Here is a 19,197-nt window from a genome sequence, read left to right as displayed (position 1 = left end):
GGCAAAAAACTGGCTGTTAACTACCTGTTAACAGACTGTTAATTGGCACTAATCCCCTTTCCGCCTCGGGGAGGCGGCTCCTGGGACATTGGCACGGGGGCGGGATGGATTCCTGCCCCTCTTCTCCCCCCCCCCCCCCCCCCCCCGATTCTTCAATTTTCCCACCACTCCCGCCGCCTCAGGGCTTGGAAAATCGAGCCCATAAAGTACAACACCAGAAAAGATTGTGCTGTCATCTGATTGGACCCAAAAACAAGTGCCTTTAAAGCATCACACGTCCATAAGACATAAAGGGGGGAAAATTGGGTTGATTTGCGCCTCTCGTTGCCGCCCCCGGGGGGGGGGGGGGCGCGGCGCTAATCCCAGGGCGCGGCGTGGCTAATTCAGCAGGAGGTTAGCAGTAGCCTGTTGCGCCGACGGCGGTGACGTTATCGCCGTGCGCAGAGTCCCAGCCGCAAACTTCCCTTGCGCCCCCTGACCTATCGCCGGATAATATGTCCGACAGGATCAGGGGGCGTTTTTGCTGCAGCGGTAGTTAAAGGGGCAGGTGTCGGTCGGCCATTTTAATTTTATTAACTCCTCGCGTGCCGGGCTGTTTTAACGGCACCCCGCTCCCCGGTGGTCTAGCAGGGCCCCGGTATGCGCAGCGCTAGGCCCCTCCCCTTTAATCGGGGGAGGAGGCCTGCAGTGGCGTGGCGCTGTTGCACGTAGCGCCGCGAACCTCGTTAGTAGTACCCCAAAGAGGAGGTGGCGTGCTTCCAGTAGCGTTCCACCTCCTGCTTGGGGCACTACTACTGAATTTCTGGCGGAGGGGTGCTAATTTTTTCGGGGCGCTAGCGCCCTGGTGACATTAGTGCCCCAAAAAGGGCGCCACCCAAGTTTATCCCCCAGAATTCTAGTTGACCCAAAAATAATTATCTGTTAAATTAAATTACCAATCAAATATCCACTGGCTAAATGTGAATGAATCAAAAGTAGGAACAAGTAACCAGTCACCAGGTGTAACCAGCAGAAAATTGACCAAATTCGTCAATTTTTCTTCAGAGATACCATTCACAAATTAGCAAGCACCACAAAACCAACTGGTTGAATTGCTGAGTTTCTGCACAATGTCTTTAGCTGCCATTTTGAGAGTTGCATCATGGGAGTTGTAGTTTTCCCTCTGGTCTGGTGGAGCTACAGTAGTCACAGTGCACCATGACAACGCGTGTCACAGGACAACCGGGCAGAGAATTTACATATGACCGAGACACGATCAGCAGAATTTATTTTTTAAATGTCAATGTTACATACTAATTTTTAAGACGTTTGCGATTTTTTTTTTTCTTCTTTCTTGGTGAGGGGGTCAACTGTTTGCTCTGGGGCCAGAGGTAGATGTTTAAGGAATGTCTTGATGCTGACATCGGGCAATTATCGTCAGTCAGCCAAGCTGTAACTATGGTGAATGCCAGGTGTGGGTCAGTGGAGACTCGACAGTAGGAAAAGCTCACTGAGCAGTTCTACATCAACAACTTCAGCAAGAACTATAAATCTACCATGGGAAGCAAAGGGAAGAGCAAATCTTTTAGAATCCTGTAAAATCATGAAAAAGAAGTAAGTTTTGGGGAGAAGGGAAGAATAACCAATATAATTGCACCTTAACCAAATACTGCAAATCCACCTTGGGTCTATCAAAATAAACACCTTATGATGTAAATAACTGGGAATAATTATTGGAGGGTAGTAAGCACATAATATTATGAATATTTATATCTGAGTATCTTTAACACTGGGATTGGTACCCTGACAAATATTTACCAAGACACCAGACGAGTCCTTAACCCCTTTTCTGTAACTCTTCATCAAGGAACTGTCAGGTATTTATGCCCCAGCCTACAATCAGGAGCCTATAGATGAAGACTATTAAAAGAATGAGAACTAAGGACACCCAGAACTGAACTTGACTTCTAAAACTGATTGTTAGAGCCAAAACACCATCTCATTTATCCTTGATTTTCAAAGATACCAACTCCATTTAATTGACTAATCTGAGTGACACAAATTGGCCCTGAAATCGTGGTCTCCGTGACAGCGAGTACGCCGTCGTAATCCATTTGAAAGGCCCTGCAACTTCCAGATTTCCGCATGCAGAACTTGCGATCTGTCAAGGTGCGCCTTGATGCATCATTCAAACCATCTGGAAAAACGAGTATTGCTGGCGCAGAGTTGGGCTAATTGCTTACGCAACTCTTACGGCTGGTAAAAGCAGGCATAGGGCCTGCTTTCATCAGCTTAAGGGTATATATAAGGCTTAAATAAAATATTTAAAAATCCAAAATGATGCACATGCACCTTAAATAAGTTTATACAAATATTGGCCTGGATTAAGATGTTTAAAATTATTTATCAAAAAATTACATTTTTATTGAGGTTGGTGCAATGCAGGAACTTATGAATAAAATTGCAATTCAGTACGTTTATAATTATTAGAATTCTGTAAATTGTATACTTATTTGGGGATTCCATTGCATATCATTGGGGGATTCCCTTTGTAATTGATTGCAATGGAATCCTCCTTTGTCATTGGAGGACCGGGCCTACGTGATCCCAGGGATGCTTCCGAACCACCTGCGATCCGTGGGCCTTTACGCTGCCGTCGGCCTGGAGGCCCGAGACCGCAACTCTCCGCAGCCTGGGCACCTGGAGGTACTTTCGGAATTGTTTCATGGGTTGGAGGCGTACTCCAGAGGTACACCTCCGACCGCAATTTCTAGGCCATGAGAAGAGTTCACCTCATTTTGGTGTTCAGCGCCTCACGTCACTCCCCTAACTTCTCGATCTCTTTGTAACGTAGAGCTTTATGCTCTTCAGATAGGGAGTTGCACGCTTATCTCCTACTGAACTATCTCTGGGTCTGTGGCCTTGATGGCCCATGTTTTTCTAGTTTCTGAGAGTGTGCCTTGTTTCATATGAGTATTCACTATTTAACCTTTTTGTTTTCCCATAGTTTAGTCTGGCTACTGACTGCATTTTGAGGGCACATTTAAGGCAATTCTCAGGGCATTGTGTCTGCAGTATCTGGTGTGTAATATTTTTACCTCGCGTCAGTTTTGTCATCTATTGGTTCAGTATACTAGCTGGATTACAGCAGTGAGTGAACCATGTCACGTGTAGGCTGCAGTGGGACTTGGTGAACATTCAGTGCAAGTCAAGTCTCGGACAACCTAAGGCCTCAGAAGATCCACTAGTACTAAAGTTGCAATATTTATTTATTTCGTGGTAATACTGACTGAAATTATTCCATGTTGACTATAGGGACTCTGAGCTGTCTGACTACTAAAGGACACAACTCTAAACAGAGAAGTTTCAAGGTAAGAAAGCTCTTCCAACCTTGTAAAGTTGCCTTAATATATAATGCTAATAAGACCCTGCTTTGAATTGTACATTGTGTATCTTGCCCTTGATTCTCCTCCCCCTTCAATTTTTAATGTTTGGAGGTTATGTCTGATTATGACCCACGGATAAAAGGAAAGGACTTGCATTTATATAGCACCTTTCACAAACTCAGGATGTCCCAAAGTGCTTTACAGCTAAGGATAGTATATATTTGAGACAGGTTTTTTTTAATTTTTATCTTTAACCATTTGTATAAAAAAAAAGGATTAAGCACCCTTTAAGAGCAGTAACTATCTTTCAGATAAAGATGTACTCTACATTATGTGTGTGCCACCATCCCAAAAAATGTAGCTTGGTTCATAGTGTTAAAATGTGGGGAGTCTTGTGATAAGCACTGCTTCCCATTCCTTAGCCTACTTCACAAGAGATTTCTATTGGATATCCAAGTGTGTTTCAGTAGGCACAGGAAACTTTGTGCTATCCGGCACCAACGGGACCGAGCTGTTGCCGTCCCATCAAAACTGCCGGACAAACCAGCGCTAATGTTGAAACATAGAGATTTTGAGCTCCGTATCTGGCAACAAACCCTGTTGCTTAGCAACAGCTTCTAAACAGTCGGCCGTACCTTGCAAGCATCTCTGTAGCTTAGCAACAGCTTCAGCGAGACCTTGCAGAGCCTGACTGGTGGGGAAAAAAAAGCAACGAAAAGAAAAAAAAACTAACGAAACGGCTCCTGATTTTTGCCGGTGGCTCGAGCATTCCGGACAGTTAACCTTCGGATAAACCAAAGTTTCCTGTAAAAAGTTAAAAATTCAGTAGTTACTGTTAAGATGCTCACGTTTCAACAAAATGAACTTGCCTACATTTTTTTCCCCTCCGTTAGCTAGGTGGTTCACCTTTGATGTCAAGTACATCTTCAAATGAAGAATTGGTACTGCTCCCAAAGGTCAGAAAAATTGTCTCCATTTAGACCTCCAATAGGCAAACCTTTCCAAATCTCCAAAGAACTGTTGCCTGTCTGAAGCAAAAAAGGGTGGAAAATGGGAATGATTGTTAAACAATCTTTTAACAATTTAATTTTGAAAGGTAACACTAATGGAAACTCTTGCTTGAAATGAATGCGAGTACAATGCAAGAAATCTCTTTATGGTGCTGCCAAATAACTTGCTTCTGATTGACTCTACTGTGAGTGATCTGAGTCTCCGTCTACTCATAATTAGTTGCTATATTACACCATTAATCTTCTGCCCACTTTCCTGATCTCTTATTGTCTATGTACATTCCAAACAGCTGCTATTTGCAGGTGTTTATTGTGTGGTTTATAGCCATCTGTTTTGTTGGAGTAATTAGCGGAATTATAAAATGCAGGATAGGGTGTTTGATTTGAACATATTTAGAAGTATGACAATGGTATCCAGAATATTTTTTCCAGTGAGAGAGTAGGAGTATTTGCTGACTACCTAATGTTGCAGTCTTGGTATTTATGTTTACTTGATGTGTTTGGCCCCTAATGCATTAAAAGCAAAATTTTACAACTTTTAATTTTCATTTTAATTTAGATCTTTTTGAAGTGAGATTGATCCTGAATATCAGCAACTAAGAAATGAGTTGGGAAGCTGAATGGATAAGAAGATTCTGAAGTGCCCTGTGATGTGTTTGGAGTCTCTTTTTTTAATATAGATGAATATGATGATGCTATGTCAGTTTACGTTCACAGTTGCCAAATGTACTAGTCACACTCTGCAGCCGGTCTGCTTTAGAGAACTTTCAAAAACAAGCAGCAAACTGGAATCGAGGTACTCCCCGCCCCCCCCCCTCTCCCTGGTTGCCTTCATGCAGTTCATTTAAAAGAATTTTTTCAACCCTCAAATTTCAGAGTTGAAGGAGTCAAAATTCTTCATCTCTCCCAATTGTAAGTTTGAAAATTGTTGTCACGAATGGAAATTTACAATGGCACTTGAGTTAGAATTTGAAAGATGAGAGGGAAGGAACTCCTTGCTCATCTTCGCTAGGAGTGCAGAGTATATTCACTGTGTGGTCAGACATTGAGTACTTGATTAACTCTGGAGCAAACACGATGTCTGGGCAATTTCCACACTGCGGTGACTGGAGGAGTAATTGGGTTCAAATCTATGTGTTTTTTGAAAAAAAATCTGTAAAAGATGTTCTGCACTGTAGACACTTATTGTAGTTACAGTACTGGGACAAGACAGGTAGAGGTAACCTTAGTTTAACGGTTCTTTGTTCAAAAATCGTGTTGGCAGACAATGTAACTATAGACCGTAATACCATAAAAACTGATGCTGCTTGTAACTGTTGCTTGCTAGATGTGGTGGACAGATGCATGGAAGTTAAAGATAATAAGAGTATGGTTTTGCCTGTTTTTTGAACCCCCAGATTGCTCTTGCATACTGTAGTGATGCACCTGGAGACTTTGTTAATTGTGAACTTGCAGAAATCTGGACCACCTAACAAGTTTGCAACGTAATAATTACAGACACCTCTGGTGTCTTAAATTTAACGCATCAAATTCCTGTTTGGATCAATTATCACTACATTCCACAAGTACAAAAATAAATCACTCCGTTGATGTATGAACACAGTTTGAAAGTCTCCATCCACAGTTGCCCAGGGATTGCTCTGCACTGACCTTAACAATTAAATGTGCCTTATTTTTAAAGGATAAGATTTTTACATACAAAAATTTGATAAATGAAATTTTGCTGTAGCAAACTTGTTTGTAAGTTATTAGAATATGTTGTACATATTTAATACGTTTGTGTATAATTTCTTGATATGTAGAGTCTTGCAGTGTATATTTGTGTGGTGCTAAATCATACCTTTCAGTGTTGAGATCATGTTTTTGTGCATTTTCAAAATAAAGTATTTAAAAGTTTTTTCCTCTCTTTAAAAATGACTGGATTTGGCATCATCAAGGATACAGGTGTACTGTGTTATTAATACAAATCCAGAAAGTGGTGTAACAGCATGTTGTTTCCCCATTAGTAAAATGAACAGATGGGATACTAGGACGGTGCAATGTGTTGGCACAATGCCTTATTGACTTGTCATTCTGCCTTCTGGTCTATGAATTTACTAATTCACTGCTGACCACTTCTCCATTTAATTTACTAGTGCTTACTGCTATATTAATTTAATAACTAGTACCACCGCTGTCTTAATTTATTAATTTGCTGGTGCCCAACAATCTCTGAATTTATTGATTCAGCGGTTCCCACCGCTTCATTAATTTACTAATTGCAGTTGTGCTGCAGTGTTCATCAGCATCCTTGTATTGTCAGTGCGTCACAATGCGTGTGATTGTGTTTCAATTTTCCTTTTGTGATCGTATGGTGTCAAAACGACCAACATATTTTGGGCATTCTAGTGCATACATCTCTAAAGGTACATGTGCAATGCCTTTTTTATGTCTTTTATTTATTTTATGTCTGCTTTATTTATATTTAAAGTATGTATGCGTGTATATGCCGGTATGTGTTTTTTTGTGATGGCGCCGATGAAGATGGCTGCCATCCTTGCGGGCTCCGTGCGTACCAGGCAGCTAAGTGTTCTTGCTGCTTGGTGCTCTCGGCTCGCCAAGAAAAAAGCATTTCACTGACTAGATTACACTTCTTGTATTTAGTTATGTGATAAATAAAATTGAAATTGAAGCGACAGCTAGAGCGAATAGGGTGTTTGGGTGTATGGATAGGGCCGTTGAGTACAAGATGCGGCATACTGTTTTGTCCTTGTACAAGACCTTGGTCAGGCCTCACTTGGAATACTGGGTCCAGTTTTGGTCTCCTCACATGGTGGGTGATATTAGACTTTGGAAAGGGTGCAGAGGAGGGCCACTAGACTAATTCCCAGTTTAAAGCATCTTGGTTATCAAGATAGGCTAAAAGAGTTGGGATTCCACACTTTAGAGAAGTGTGGACTGAGGGGTGATCTGATTGAGGTTTAGAAGATAATGAAGGGAATAGATTGTGCTCCAGTTGACAGTTTGTGCCAAGTACAGGAAACTTTTTTTTTATCCGGCACGGACGGGACCGACGTGGTGCCGATTCATCAAAAATTCCAGATAACCGAACGCTATAGTAAAAGATACGGAGCTGAGTGCTCCGTATAAAGCAACAAACCCTGTTGCTTAGCAACAGCTTCAGAACAATGTCCACAAGTTGCAAGCGTCTCTGTAGCTTAGCAACAGCTGCAGCCACACCCTTGCCTTCCTCCATTTGTTGCTGTGCAAGTAATAAAAGTTACCTGAACCGACTCCTAAATTTTGCCGGTTAACCGACATTTCCGGTTATTTAGGTGCCAGTAAATCGAAAGTTTCCTGTAAATTGGTTGGGGAGGACCAGGGGGTCACGTTTAAGTTACACAAGGCCAGATCTAGGATAGATGTCAGGAGGTGGATCTTTTCCCAGAGAATAGTGGGCCTCTGGAATAGGCTGCCGTCTCGTGCTGTGGACGCTGATTCGCTGAATTCCTTCAAGTGAGAGCTGGACCTGTTTCTGGCTGGGGTGGAGATCCCCTCTTACAGAAGGTAGGTACTGCAGGGAATTCAGGGCCAGACTCATGATCTGGACTAATTTCGATCGCCTGGATGGGTCAGGGAGGAATTTCCCAGATTTTTTCCCCCCAAATTGGCCTGGGTTTTTCGCCTCCCAGGAGATCACATGGTTTCGGGTGGGGTGGAGAGTATATATTACGATACACAAGGTATCGCAATTGTGTGGGACAGGCTCAATGGACCAGAGGGTCATAGAATGGTTACAGCACGGAAGAAGGCCATTCGGCCCATCAAGCCTGTGTCGGCTCTCTGCAAGAGCACTTCAGCGAGTCCTACTCCACCCCCCCCCCCCCCGCTGTTTCCCTGTAGCCCTGCAAAAAAAAATTCTTTCAGATACTTAGCTAGCTCCCTTTTGAAAGCTGTGATTCAGTCTGCCTCCACCACCCTTTCAGGCAGTGCATTCCAGATCCTAACCACTTGCTGTGTAAAAAAACTTTTTTCTTACGTCGCCATTGGTTCTTTTGCCAATCACCTTAAATCTGTGTCCTCTGGTTCTCGACCCTTCTGCCAATGGGAACAATTTCTCTCTATCTACTCTGTCTAGATCCCTCATGATTTTGAACACTTCTATCAAATCTCCCCTCAATCTTCTCTGCTCCAAGGGGAACAACCCCAGGTTCTCCAGTCTATCAACATAAATGAAGTCCCTCATTCCTGGAATTATTCTCGTAAATCTTTTCTGCCTTCACATCTTATCAAGTGCGGTGCCCAGAATTGGACACAATACTCCAGCTGAGGCCAAACCAGTGTTTTATACAGGTTCATCATAATTTCCACGCTTTTGTACTCTATACCTCTATTCATGAATCCCAGGATCCCGTAAGCTTTTTTAACCGCTTTCTCAACCTGCCCTGCCACCTTCAACGATTATGCACATATACCCCCAGGTCTCTGTTCATGCACCCCCTTTAGGATTGTACCCGTTAGCTTATATGTCCTCTCATTCTTTCTACCAAAATGTATCACTTTGCATTTTTCTGCATTAAATTTCATCTGCTACGTGTTTGCCCATTCCACCAGACTAGCCTGTCTATGTCCTTTTGAAGTCTATCACTATCTTCCTCACTGTTCACTATACTTCCAAGTTTTGTCATCTGCAAATTTTGAAATTGTGCCCTGTGCACCCACATCCAAGTAATTAATATATATCAAAAAAAGCATTGGTCCTAGAACCAACCCCTGGGGAACACCACTGTATACCTTCCTCCAATCCAAAAAACAACCGTTCACCACTACTCTCAGTTTCCTGTCACTTAGCCAATTTCGTATCCATGCTGCCACTGTTCCTTTTATTCCATGGGCTTCAACTTTGCTGGCAAGCCTATTATGTGGCACTTTGTCGAACGCCTTTTGGAAATCCATGTACACCACCTCAACCGCACTGCCCTCATCAACCCTCTGTGTTACCTCATCAACAAAAAACTCGATCAAGTTGATTTAACATGATTTGCCTTTAACAAACCTGTGCTGGCTTTCCTTAATTAATCCACACTTGTCCAAGTGACAATTTTGTCCCTGATTATTGTTTCTTAAAGCTTCCCCACTACCAAGGTTAAACTGACTGGCCTGTAGTTGCTGGGTTTATCTTTACACCGATTTTTGAACAAGGGTGTAACATTTGCAATTCTTCAGTCCTCTGGCACCACCCCTGTTTCTAAGGAGGATTGGAAGATTATGGCCAGTACCTCTGCGATTTCTTCCTTCACTTCCCTCAGCATCCTAAGATGCACCCCATCCGGTCCTGGTGACTTAACTACTTTAAGTAAAGCCAGCCTTTCTAGTACCTCCTCTGTGGTAAACCACTTGTTAGTATTGTTGTTCACTGTTGTTCACTCTTGCACATTGTTGTACTTGTCTGTGCATGCCTCAGCTGACTCCGCCCCTGGCTCCACCCTCATGGCCGGGTATAAAGGTGACTGCTCGGCAGCCCCCTGCCCTTTTGGATACCAGGCAACCACGAGAGGCATGCTCTGTTCTTTGGTAATAAAAGCCTGTTTGTTACTCTCTCAACTTCCAGTCTTTTGTAGTAATTGATAGCGCATCAATTTTATTACCAAAGTTAAATGTTGGCTCCGAATGCTGATCAACCGATGGCGCAAAACGCTGAGCAGCAGGCACTGCTGCGAGCCCTCAGACCAACATGCCTGGACCTAGACCCCCAAGAAGCGGGTTCATCAACTAAATTCGCACAATGGCTGCGTTGCTTTGAGGCGTATCTGGAAGCCTCAACCGTGACTCTCGAAAATAAACTGAAAATCCTGGCCTCGAAGGTGAGCCACCAAGTCTATACTTTAATCCAACATGCGACGACCTACGCAGCGGCTATCAACCTACTGAAAGGGCAGTATGCACGCCCGGTTAACACGGTCTATGCCAGGCACCTTTTTAAGATCTCGCAGACAGCAGCCCGGGGAATCGGTGGAGGCCTTCCTACGGGCACTGCGGGTACTCGGACACAGCTGCGACTGCAAGGAAGTATCGGCCGCGGCACATGCGGAGGGACTGATACGAGACGCTTTCGTTGCGGGTCTAAGGTCTGACTACTCCCGGCAGAGGCTGCTGGAGAAGGGTGAAATAGACCTGACAAAGGCAGTGTCCCTCGCGCTCTCGCTCGACGCGGCCCACAGAAATATGGACGCTTTCTCCCCTAATAATCGCCCCGCGCCGTGGACGCCGCAATCTTGGGCCATGGGACCGCCACCTCCGACTGCTGCAGCGATGTCCAAGGCACAAAAATGCTATTTTTGTGGCCAAGCTAAACACCCTAGAGCACGCTGCCCCGCGAAGAATGCTACCTGCTCCGGGAAGAAAGGTCACTACGTTAGCGCCTGCAAAGGGAAGACCGCTAACGCCAGCAGCGCCGCGTGTGAACTGTGGGCGCAGCCATCTTGTCCGCCATCTTCGGCTCCCCCAGCCGCGTGGGGATCGGGACCATAGGCGGCGCCATTTTGTCCGCCATCTTGGACGCCTCCGACTTCGGTTACGGGGGACCCGGACTCCTCCACTGCCTCATCGGACGACTGCATTGACGCGCTTGAACATACGCTGGTTTCCGTGATGCTGGATCAATCTCTCCTGCATCAACTGTCCAGGTCCATGATGGACATTACGGTAAACGGCCACGCCACTGCCTGCCTTTTTGACAGCGGGAGCACGGAGAGTTTTATACACCCCAACACGGTGCGCAGTTACTCTCTCCCGGTCCTGCCGACGCATCATCGCATCTCTATGGCTTCCAAAGCCCAGTCAGCGGACGTCGGTGGCTACTGTATGGTGACTCTTTCAGTGCGGGGTACTGAATACAAAAATTTTAAACTTCTGGTCCTGCCCCATCTCTGCGCTGCCGTCCTACTGGGGTTGGATTTTCAGTGCCACCTTAAGAGTGTCACTTTAGCGTACGGTGGACCCCTCCCCCCTCTCACAGTCTGCAGCCAGCAGTTTTTAAATCGCCCGCCGCACGCCATTTGCAGCCTCTCCACCCTTAAAGTCTCCCCCCCTCCTTGTTCGCTAACCTCACCCGCGACTGTAAGCCCATCGCTACCAAAAGTAGGCGTTACAGTGCCGGGGATAGGGGTTTCATTAAATCCGAGGTAGCGAGACTCCTGAAGGAAGGGATTATCGAGAGCAGCAATAGCCCATGGCGAGCACAAGTGGTGGTGGTGAAGGCTGGCAGCAAACAGCGCCTAGTTATTGACTACAGCCAGACGATCAACCGCTACACCCAGCTGGATGCATATCCACTCCCCCGCATATCTGACATGGTCAATCAGATAGCACAATACCGGGTGTTCTCAACGATTGATCTGAAGTCGGCATACCACCAGCTCCCCATCAGGGCTGAGGACCGCCAGTACACAGCTTTTGAAGCTGACGGTCGGCTCTATCACTTTCTCAGAGTTCCCTTCGGCGTCACCAACGGAGTTTCTGTCTTCCAACGGGAGATGGACCGGATGGTTGACCAGAACGCGCTCCAGGCCACTTTCCCATATCTAGACAACGTCACCATCTGCGGCCACAACCAGCAGGACCACGACGTTAACCTAGAGAAATTCCTCCGGACGGCCCAGCGGCTGAATCTCACATACAACAAAGACAAATGTATGTTTCGTACTACGCGCCTTGCTATTCTTGGCTGCGTAGTGGAGAACGGAGTCATCGGCCCAGACCCTGATAGAATGCGCCCCCTTATGGAGCTCCCCCTCCTCCACTGCCAGAAAGCACTGAAGAGATGCCTGGGGTTTTTCTCTTACTATGCTCAGTGGGTGCCCAACTATGCGGATAAAGCCCGACCCCTCATCAAGTCTGCCTCCTTCCCCCTGACAGCAGAGGCCTGTGCAGCCTTCACTCTCATAAAAGGAGACATTGCGAAGGCCACAATGCACGCTGTGGATGAGTCCCTCCCTTTTCAAGTGGAGAGCGACGCATCCGACTTTGCCCTAGCTGCAACCCTTAACCAGGCGGGGAGACCCGTGGCCTTTTTCTCAAGGACCCTCCAGGGCCCCGAGATTCGACACTCCTCTGTCGAAAAGGAGGCCCAGGCCATTGTGGAAGCCGTGCGACATTGGCGGCATTACCTGGCCGGAAAACGATTTACCCTGCTCACTGACCAGCGTTCAGTGGCTTTTATGTTTCATAATAAGCAGCGGGGCAAAATCAAGAATGACAAGATCTTAAGGTGGAGAATCGAACTCTCCACCTACAATTACAATATCTTGTACCGGCCCGGGAAACTCAATGAGCCCCCAGATGCCCTATCACGTGGTACGTGTGCCAACGCGCAGGTTGATAGACTACAGACCCTCCACAATGACCTCTGCCACCCGGGGGTCACCAGGTTCTTCCATTTTATCAAATCCCGTAACCTGCCCTACTCCATCGAGGAGGTCAGGACCATGACCAGGAACTGCCAGATCTGTGCCGAGTGCAAGCCGCATTTTTATAGGCCAGACAGAGCGAGCCTGATCAAAGCCACGCGCCCCTTCGAGCGGCTGAGCATCGATTTTAAAGGGCCCCTCCCCTCCTCTGACCGCAATGTGTACTTCCTCAATATAATTGATGAGTACTCCCGTTTGCCATCCCTTGCTCGGACATGACCAGTACCACGGTCATTAAATGTCTGAATGACCTCTTCGCCTTGTTCGGTTTCCCTAGCTATATCCATAGCGACAGGGGCTCATCCTTTATGAGCGACGAACTTCGGCAGTACCTGCTCGCGAGAGGCATTGCTACAAGTAGGACCACCAGCTACAACCCCCGGGGGAACGGCCAGGTGGAAAGGGAGAATGCGACGGTCTGGAAGGCAGTCCTTTTAAACTTAAAATCTAAGGGCCTTCCGACCTCCCGCTGGCAGGAGGTCCTCCCTGCGGCGCTCCATTCCATTCGGTCGCTGCTCTGTACAGCCACCAATGCCACTCCTCATGAGAGAATGTTCTCCTTCCCCAGGAAGTCCACGTCGGGGATTTCGCTACCAACATGGCTGACTTCTCCAGGACCCGTCCTACTGCGGAAGCACGTGAGGACCCATAGTGAGGACCCATAAGGCGGACCCCCTGGTCGAGAGGGTGAGCCTCCTCCACGCCAACCCGCAGTATGCTTACGTGGTGTACCCGGACGGGCGGGAGGACACAGTCTCCATTCGAGACCTCGCACCTGCGGGTGCTCCTGAAACACCCTCTTCGCCTCCCACCGCTACTCATGCCTACCCCCAGGACACAGTCCCCGCACGAGACCTCGCACCTTCGGGTGCCTCTGAGAGACCACCATCGCTACCTCCCATTACCCGCGCTCCGACCCCTGTAGACGGCATGCAGCAGCCCCAGGGCCCGCCACCGGCTACACCTCCTCTGAACGAGACACCGGGTTCAACGTTGGATGCTGCACCATCACCGCCGCTGCTGCGACGCTCAGGACGGCTTACAAGGCCTCCTGATAGACTTCAGTACACGAACTTTTAGTGCACTTCACCCCGCCGGACTCAATTCTAAACAAGGGGTGAATGTGGTAAACCACTGTTGTTAGTATTGTTGTTCACTCTTGCACATTGTTGTACTTGTCTGTGCATGCCTCAGCTGGCTCCACCCTCATGGCCGGGTATAAAGGTGACTGCTCGGCAGCCCCCTGCCCTTTTGGATACCAGGCAACCACGAGAGGCATGCTCTGTTCTTTGGTAATAAAAGCCTGTTTGTTACTCTCTCAACTTCCAGTCTTTTGTAGTAATAGCGCATCATCCTCTTTATCAATTTTTATTCCATCCAGTATCTCCACTACCTCCTCCTTCACTATGTCTGACAGCATCATCTTCCTTGGTGAAGACAGATGCAAAGTACTCATTTAGTACCTCAGCCATACCCTCTGCCTCCATGCATAGGTCTCCTTTTTGGTCCCTAATCTGCCCCACCCCTCCTCTTACTACTCATTTACTATTTATATGCCTATAGAAGACTTTTGGATTACCTTTTATGTTAGCTGTCATTCTATTCTCACATCCTCTCTTTGCCCGTCTTATTTTCTTTTTCACTTCTCCTCTGAACTTTCTATATTTAGCCTAATTCTCTGATGTATTTTCGACCTGACATCTGTCATCCACGCTCTTTTTCTGCTTCATCTTACTCTCTATCTCTCGTCATCCAGGGAGCTCTGACTTTAGTTGCCCTACCTTACCCCTAGTGGGAATGTACCTCGACTGTACCAGAACTATTTCCTCTTTAAAGGCAGCCCATTGTTCCACTACAGTTTTGACTGCCAAGCTTTGATTCCAATTTACTGGGGCCAGATCTGTTCTCATCCCACTGAAATTGACCACCCTCCAATTAAGTATTTTTACTCTAGATTGCTCCCTATTCCTTAGTTAATCTAAACCTTATGATACTATGATCACTGTTCCCTAAATGTTCACCTACTGACACTTGCTCCACTTGACCCACCTCATTCCCCAGATCCAGCAAATCCTCCTTCCTCGTTGGGCTAGAAACCTACTGATCAAGAAAGTTCTCCTGAACACACTTCAGGAATTCTTCCCCCTCTCTGCCCTTTTCACTATTGCTATCCCAGTCTATATTAGGATAGTTGAAGTCCCCCATTATCACTACTCTATAGTTCTTGCATTTCTCTGCAAATTTGCTCCTCCATATTTTTCCCACGAGTAGGTGGCCTATAGAATACACCTAGTAGTGTAATGGCACCTCTATTGTTTCTTAACTTTGACCATGTAGATTCTGTCCTTGACCCCTCCAGGACATCCCCTCTCTCCAGCACTGTAACATTCTCCTTAACCAATACTGCCACCCCACCTCCTATCTTTCCTGAACACCTTATATCCAGGAATATTTAATATCCAATCCTGGCCTTTTTTGAGCCAGGTCTCCATCATTGCCACAACATCATATTCCCGCGTGGTTATTTGTGCCTGCAGCTCACCAACCTTGTTTACTATGCTTCGTGCGTTTGCATACATGCACTGTGAACCTATCTTAGGCCATCCTGTGTTTTCTCTCTTAGCCTGGCCCCACCTAATACCGTACTATTTCTTACTTTAGTGTTATCAGTCTCTCCCAATCCTTTGCGCCCTTTGTTTTTCCTTTCTAATGCTACATCCTGGTGCCCATCCCCCTGCCAACTTAGTTTAAACCCTCCCCAACAGCACTAGCAAACCTCCCCATGAGGATATTGGTACCAGCTCTGTTGAGGTGCAACCTGTCTGGCATGTACAGGTTCCACCTCCCCCAGAACTGGTCCCAATGCCCCAAGAATCTGAAGCCCTCCCTCCTGCACCATCTCTCCAGCCACGCATTCATCTGCTCTATCCTCCTATTTCTATACTCTCGCGTGTGGCACCGGGAGTAATCCAGAGATTACTACCTTTTTTGAGGTCCTGCTTTTTTAATCTCTTTCCTAGCTCCCTAAAATCTGCCTGCAGGACCTCCTCCCTCCTCTTACCTATGTCATTGGTACCAATATGGACCACGACCTCTGGCTGTTCACCCTCCCCCTCAGACTGTTCTGCAGGGTCTTTACATGTCTGTCATTGTTGGTATACTCTAACTTTTCAAGTTTTTTTTTCCAAGTTCTACACTATTTTACAGGCAGCTTTGGCTATCCATTGATTTGGGGTGTTTTATGAACATCAAGATAAAATATTTTAACACAATGCAGGTCTTGACTCCCCATGTGCAATCTCATGGGAGACCCGTTAGTAGCTATAATATATTAAGTCTTGTGCTTTTCCTGTGCGCACTAATCTTACTTCCTGTGTAATGATTTTCGGTCAATCCTTATATGTCAACATTTTATAATGGGGTTAATGTTCTGCCACCACACTCTTGATTGGCTCAAAGTAAAACATTGGCAAATCAGAAAAAGAATTAGAAATTTCACAAATCAAGAGCAAGGTTAGCAGCTAGAAAACTAGCACTGAAATAGTTATTATCGACTTAAGCAAATAACCAATTCCAATTAACCAATCGGAAAAATCTAGCTTTTTTTTAAATCTAAAAAGTGAATCATTCAAATCACTCAAATGCTTTTTGGAAAACAAATCATCTGCCATTTTCTTCTCAATAACTGAAACTTCTAATTGCCAAAATAAGCTGTTAAACAAAAGGAAGCGTTTTTAAAAATGTAGATATTTCACAATAACATTAAATTTACATATGGTGTTTTTGGTGCCTTTTAATGCCTTCATTCATTTCAAGGCCTTGCCTCATGGTGCTGTGCCACGCTCCCCCATAGAGTTGCTAGACCCTATCGTCCCTCCAATACTGCCAGATCCCAGCAACCTCCCCCACTCTTCTAATACTCTGGAACTCCGTCTCAACTCCCCCTTCCAACTCCAAGTCTCTGTCTTCGCAAGCCCCATGACTGCACAAATGAAGTCCGCTTCTGTCAATGGGCACGTTCTCACTCTGCTGCTCCAAATTGGCTTGAAGATTTAGGTCAGAATCCCTTGTTTTCTGCACTACATTGGTACACTTTCTGTTTATATGTGAAATTCAACAAATGAGAGAGAATGTTCAGTTACCTTCTGTAGATCTGGTCTGCGTCATTCCTTGTATGTGAAGGTTGAAGGTCTTTTCAAAGCTCGCACCCAGACTATCCCTTGAGTTTGACCTTGCGCTGCGCACAGCTGCTTATATTTTCTGTTTCCTTACTTTCAGTGTTATACAGGGAGGAGGGGGGGTCTCAGCATTGCCTCTTCTGATCAAAGGACTAAGGATGTTTATTAGAACCACCCTTTATATATGACAAAACAGTAATAATCCACCGAAGATGATGGCACAGATCTTTAAAGGATCAGTGTACCTAGCTGATGCTTCACCCCTCCCTCTTCAAGATGATGGCAGCGTTTTATCTGTAGGTGTAGATTAAATTTTTTTAAATGAGGATGAACACACCTATGGTGCATGATTTAATATTCATACTTAAATTGTACTTTTTAAAATCATACTTGTTACATATTGACCATTTTAATGAATATGGAATTTAGCACATACACAAGGTGAATGAATGTACATGGCTAGCTCACAGCTGTGAGTTGATAAATCCACTTAAATAACACACTATATTAGGCGTGCAGCACTTAAATGGGAACATTTAAATAAAAATCCATATAAATGTACAGTAAACTCTTTCTTATCCGGTACCTATGGGACCAGGATGGTGCCGGTTGATGAAAAATTCTGGATAACAGAGGTAGACCTACCAAGGCAATTTTTAACACAAACATAAATAAAAAATCAAGAGATGCACTGTATAATTGGGTATTCATCTACAGAATGTTCCGTTAAATGTATGGTAGAATCTGCAAGATTACCGGTTATTGAGGTGTTGTTTTGTATTGAGATATATCTATTTTGCCGGTTATTAAGTATTCCGGATGATAAAGTGCCGTTTAAACAAGAGTTTACTGTGCATGACTTGTAGGATGTTTCCCCTCGTGGGGAAATCTAGAACTAGGGGGCATAATTTCAGAATAAGGGGCCACCCATTTAAATCGGAAATGAGGAGGAATTTCTTCTCTCAGAGGGTCGTGAATCTTTGGAATTCTCTTCCCCAGAGAGCTGTGGAGGCTGGGTCATTGAATATATTTAAGGTGGAGATAGACCGATTTTTGAAAGGTAAGGGAGTCGAGGGTTATGGGGAGCGGGCAGGGAAGTGGAGTTGAGGCCTCGATCAGATCAGCCAGGCTTGAGGGGCCAAATGACCTGCTCCCGCTCCTACGTCTTATGTTCTTGTGTGTCAGTTGCAGTTTTAGTGTCAATCATCTTGTATAGCACCTATAGTTGAAAAAAAAATCCCAAGGAACTTCATAAAATAGAAATAAATAAGGAAACGTGCTGCATCAGCAAGGACAAGATTAGGAGGGGTTATTCAGCTAGGTCAAAAATGTTGGGGGTTTGAGGTGGTTTTTAAAGGGAGATTTAGAGAGGGTGTTCCAGAAATCAGACTGAGGCGCTGAAGGATCTGCCACGAATGATGGAGGGACATGGACAGATTCAGGGAACCGCAGGGTGCGGAAGTGGTACAGCACTGGAGGAGAATGCATAGATAGGGCAGGGTGAGGCCACAGAAGGATATGAAGACGAGGACAAAGATATTGGGGGGGGGAAATTGGGTTGATTTGTGCCTCTCGTTAGCTCCCCAGAGGGTGCAAATCCCTTAGTGCCTGGGCATAGCGCCGCTAACGCCTCCCACAAAATTCAGCGGAAGGTTAGCGGTAGCCAGTAGCGTCCCGTTTTGCTGCACCACCGGTGATTATGTCATCACCATGCGCAGCGCCCGGCCACAAACTTGGGTTGCGCCCCCTGGCCTATCGCTGGACGATATGTCCGACAGGGTCAGGGTGGCGTTTTTGCAGCCGTGGCGGTGGTAGTAAAAGCGGCAAGTGTCGGGCGGCCATTCATTTTTGGCTGACATCCAGCACCTGCCCCCTTTTGTCTTCGGGGTGCCGGCCGCGACCGCTCATCCAGGCACTCCTCTTGAGTGTTGGGCTGATTTCACAGCACCCCGCTCCCCGGTGGTCCGGCAGGGCCCCGGTGCACACAGCGCTAGGCCCCTCCTCTTTAATCAGGGGAGGAGGCCTGAAATGACGCAGCGCTACGTGCTGACGCGCGAGGCACTGTTGCACGTAGTGCTGCAGTATTTAGTTGTAGTGCCCCAAGAAGGAGGTGGAGCACTTCCAGTCGCGCTTCACCTCCTGCTTGGGGCGCTACAACTGAATTTCAGGTGGAGGGGCGCTAATTTTTTCGGGGCAC

General features: G+C 46.0%; 1 protein-coding gene across 4 annotated transcripts in view; it reads left to right on the top strand.

Moving 5' to 3' along the window:
• Nucleotides 1-17,913, top strand: part of ppp2r3b (protein phosphatase 2, regulatory subunit B'', beta) — a 150,134-nt gene extending 132,221 nt beyond the window's left edge. For 3 of the 4 annotated variants that reach the window (XR_015079812.1, XM_085999595.1, XM_085999596.1), the window contains 2 exons: nucleotides 3,295-3,350; nucleotides 4,935-6,271. Coding sequence is in view for 3 of the 4 variants with exons in the window: in XM_085999595.1 (XP_085855721.1) it covers nucleotides 3,295-3,319 (25 nt within the window). In the remaining variant the exon portion in view is untranslated. Of the gene's footprint in view, nucleotides 1-151; nucleotides 1,594-3,294; nucleotides 3,351-4,934 lie in introns of those variants that run through there. The other variant, XM_085999597.1, reaches the window with a different exon arrangement.
• Nucleotides 17,914-19,197: the final 1,284 nt, after the last annotated feature.

This window comes from Somniosus microcephalus, chromosome 10 (assembly GCF_052327205.1).
Source record: "Somniosus microcephalus isolate GS21.2 chromosome 10, FLI_Smic_1.0, whole genome shotgun sequence".
Classification (NCBI taxonomy): Eukaryota; Metazoa; Chordata; class Chondrichthyes; order Squaliformes; family Somniosidae; genus Somniosus; species Somniosus microcephalus.
This window is presented reverse-complemented; position numbering and strand designations above follow the sequence as displayed.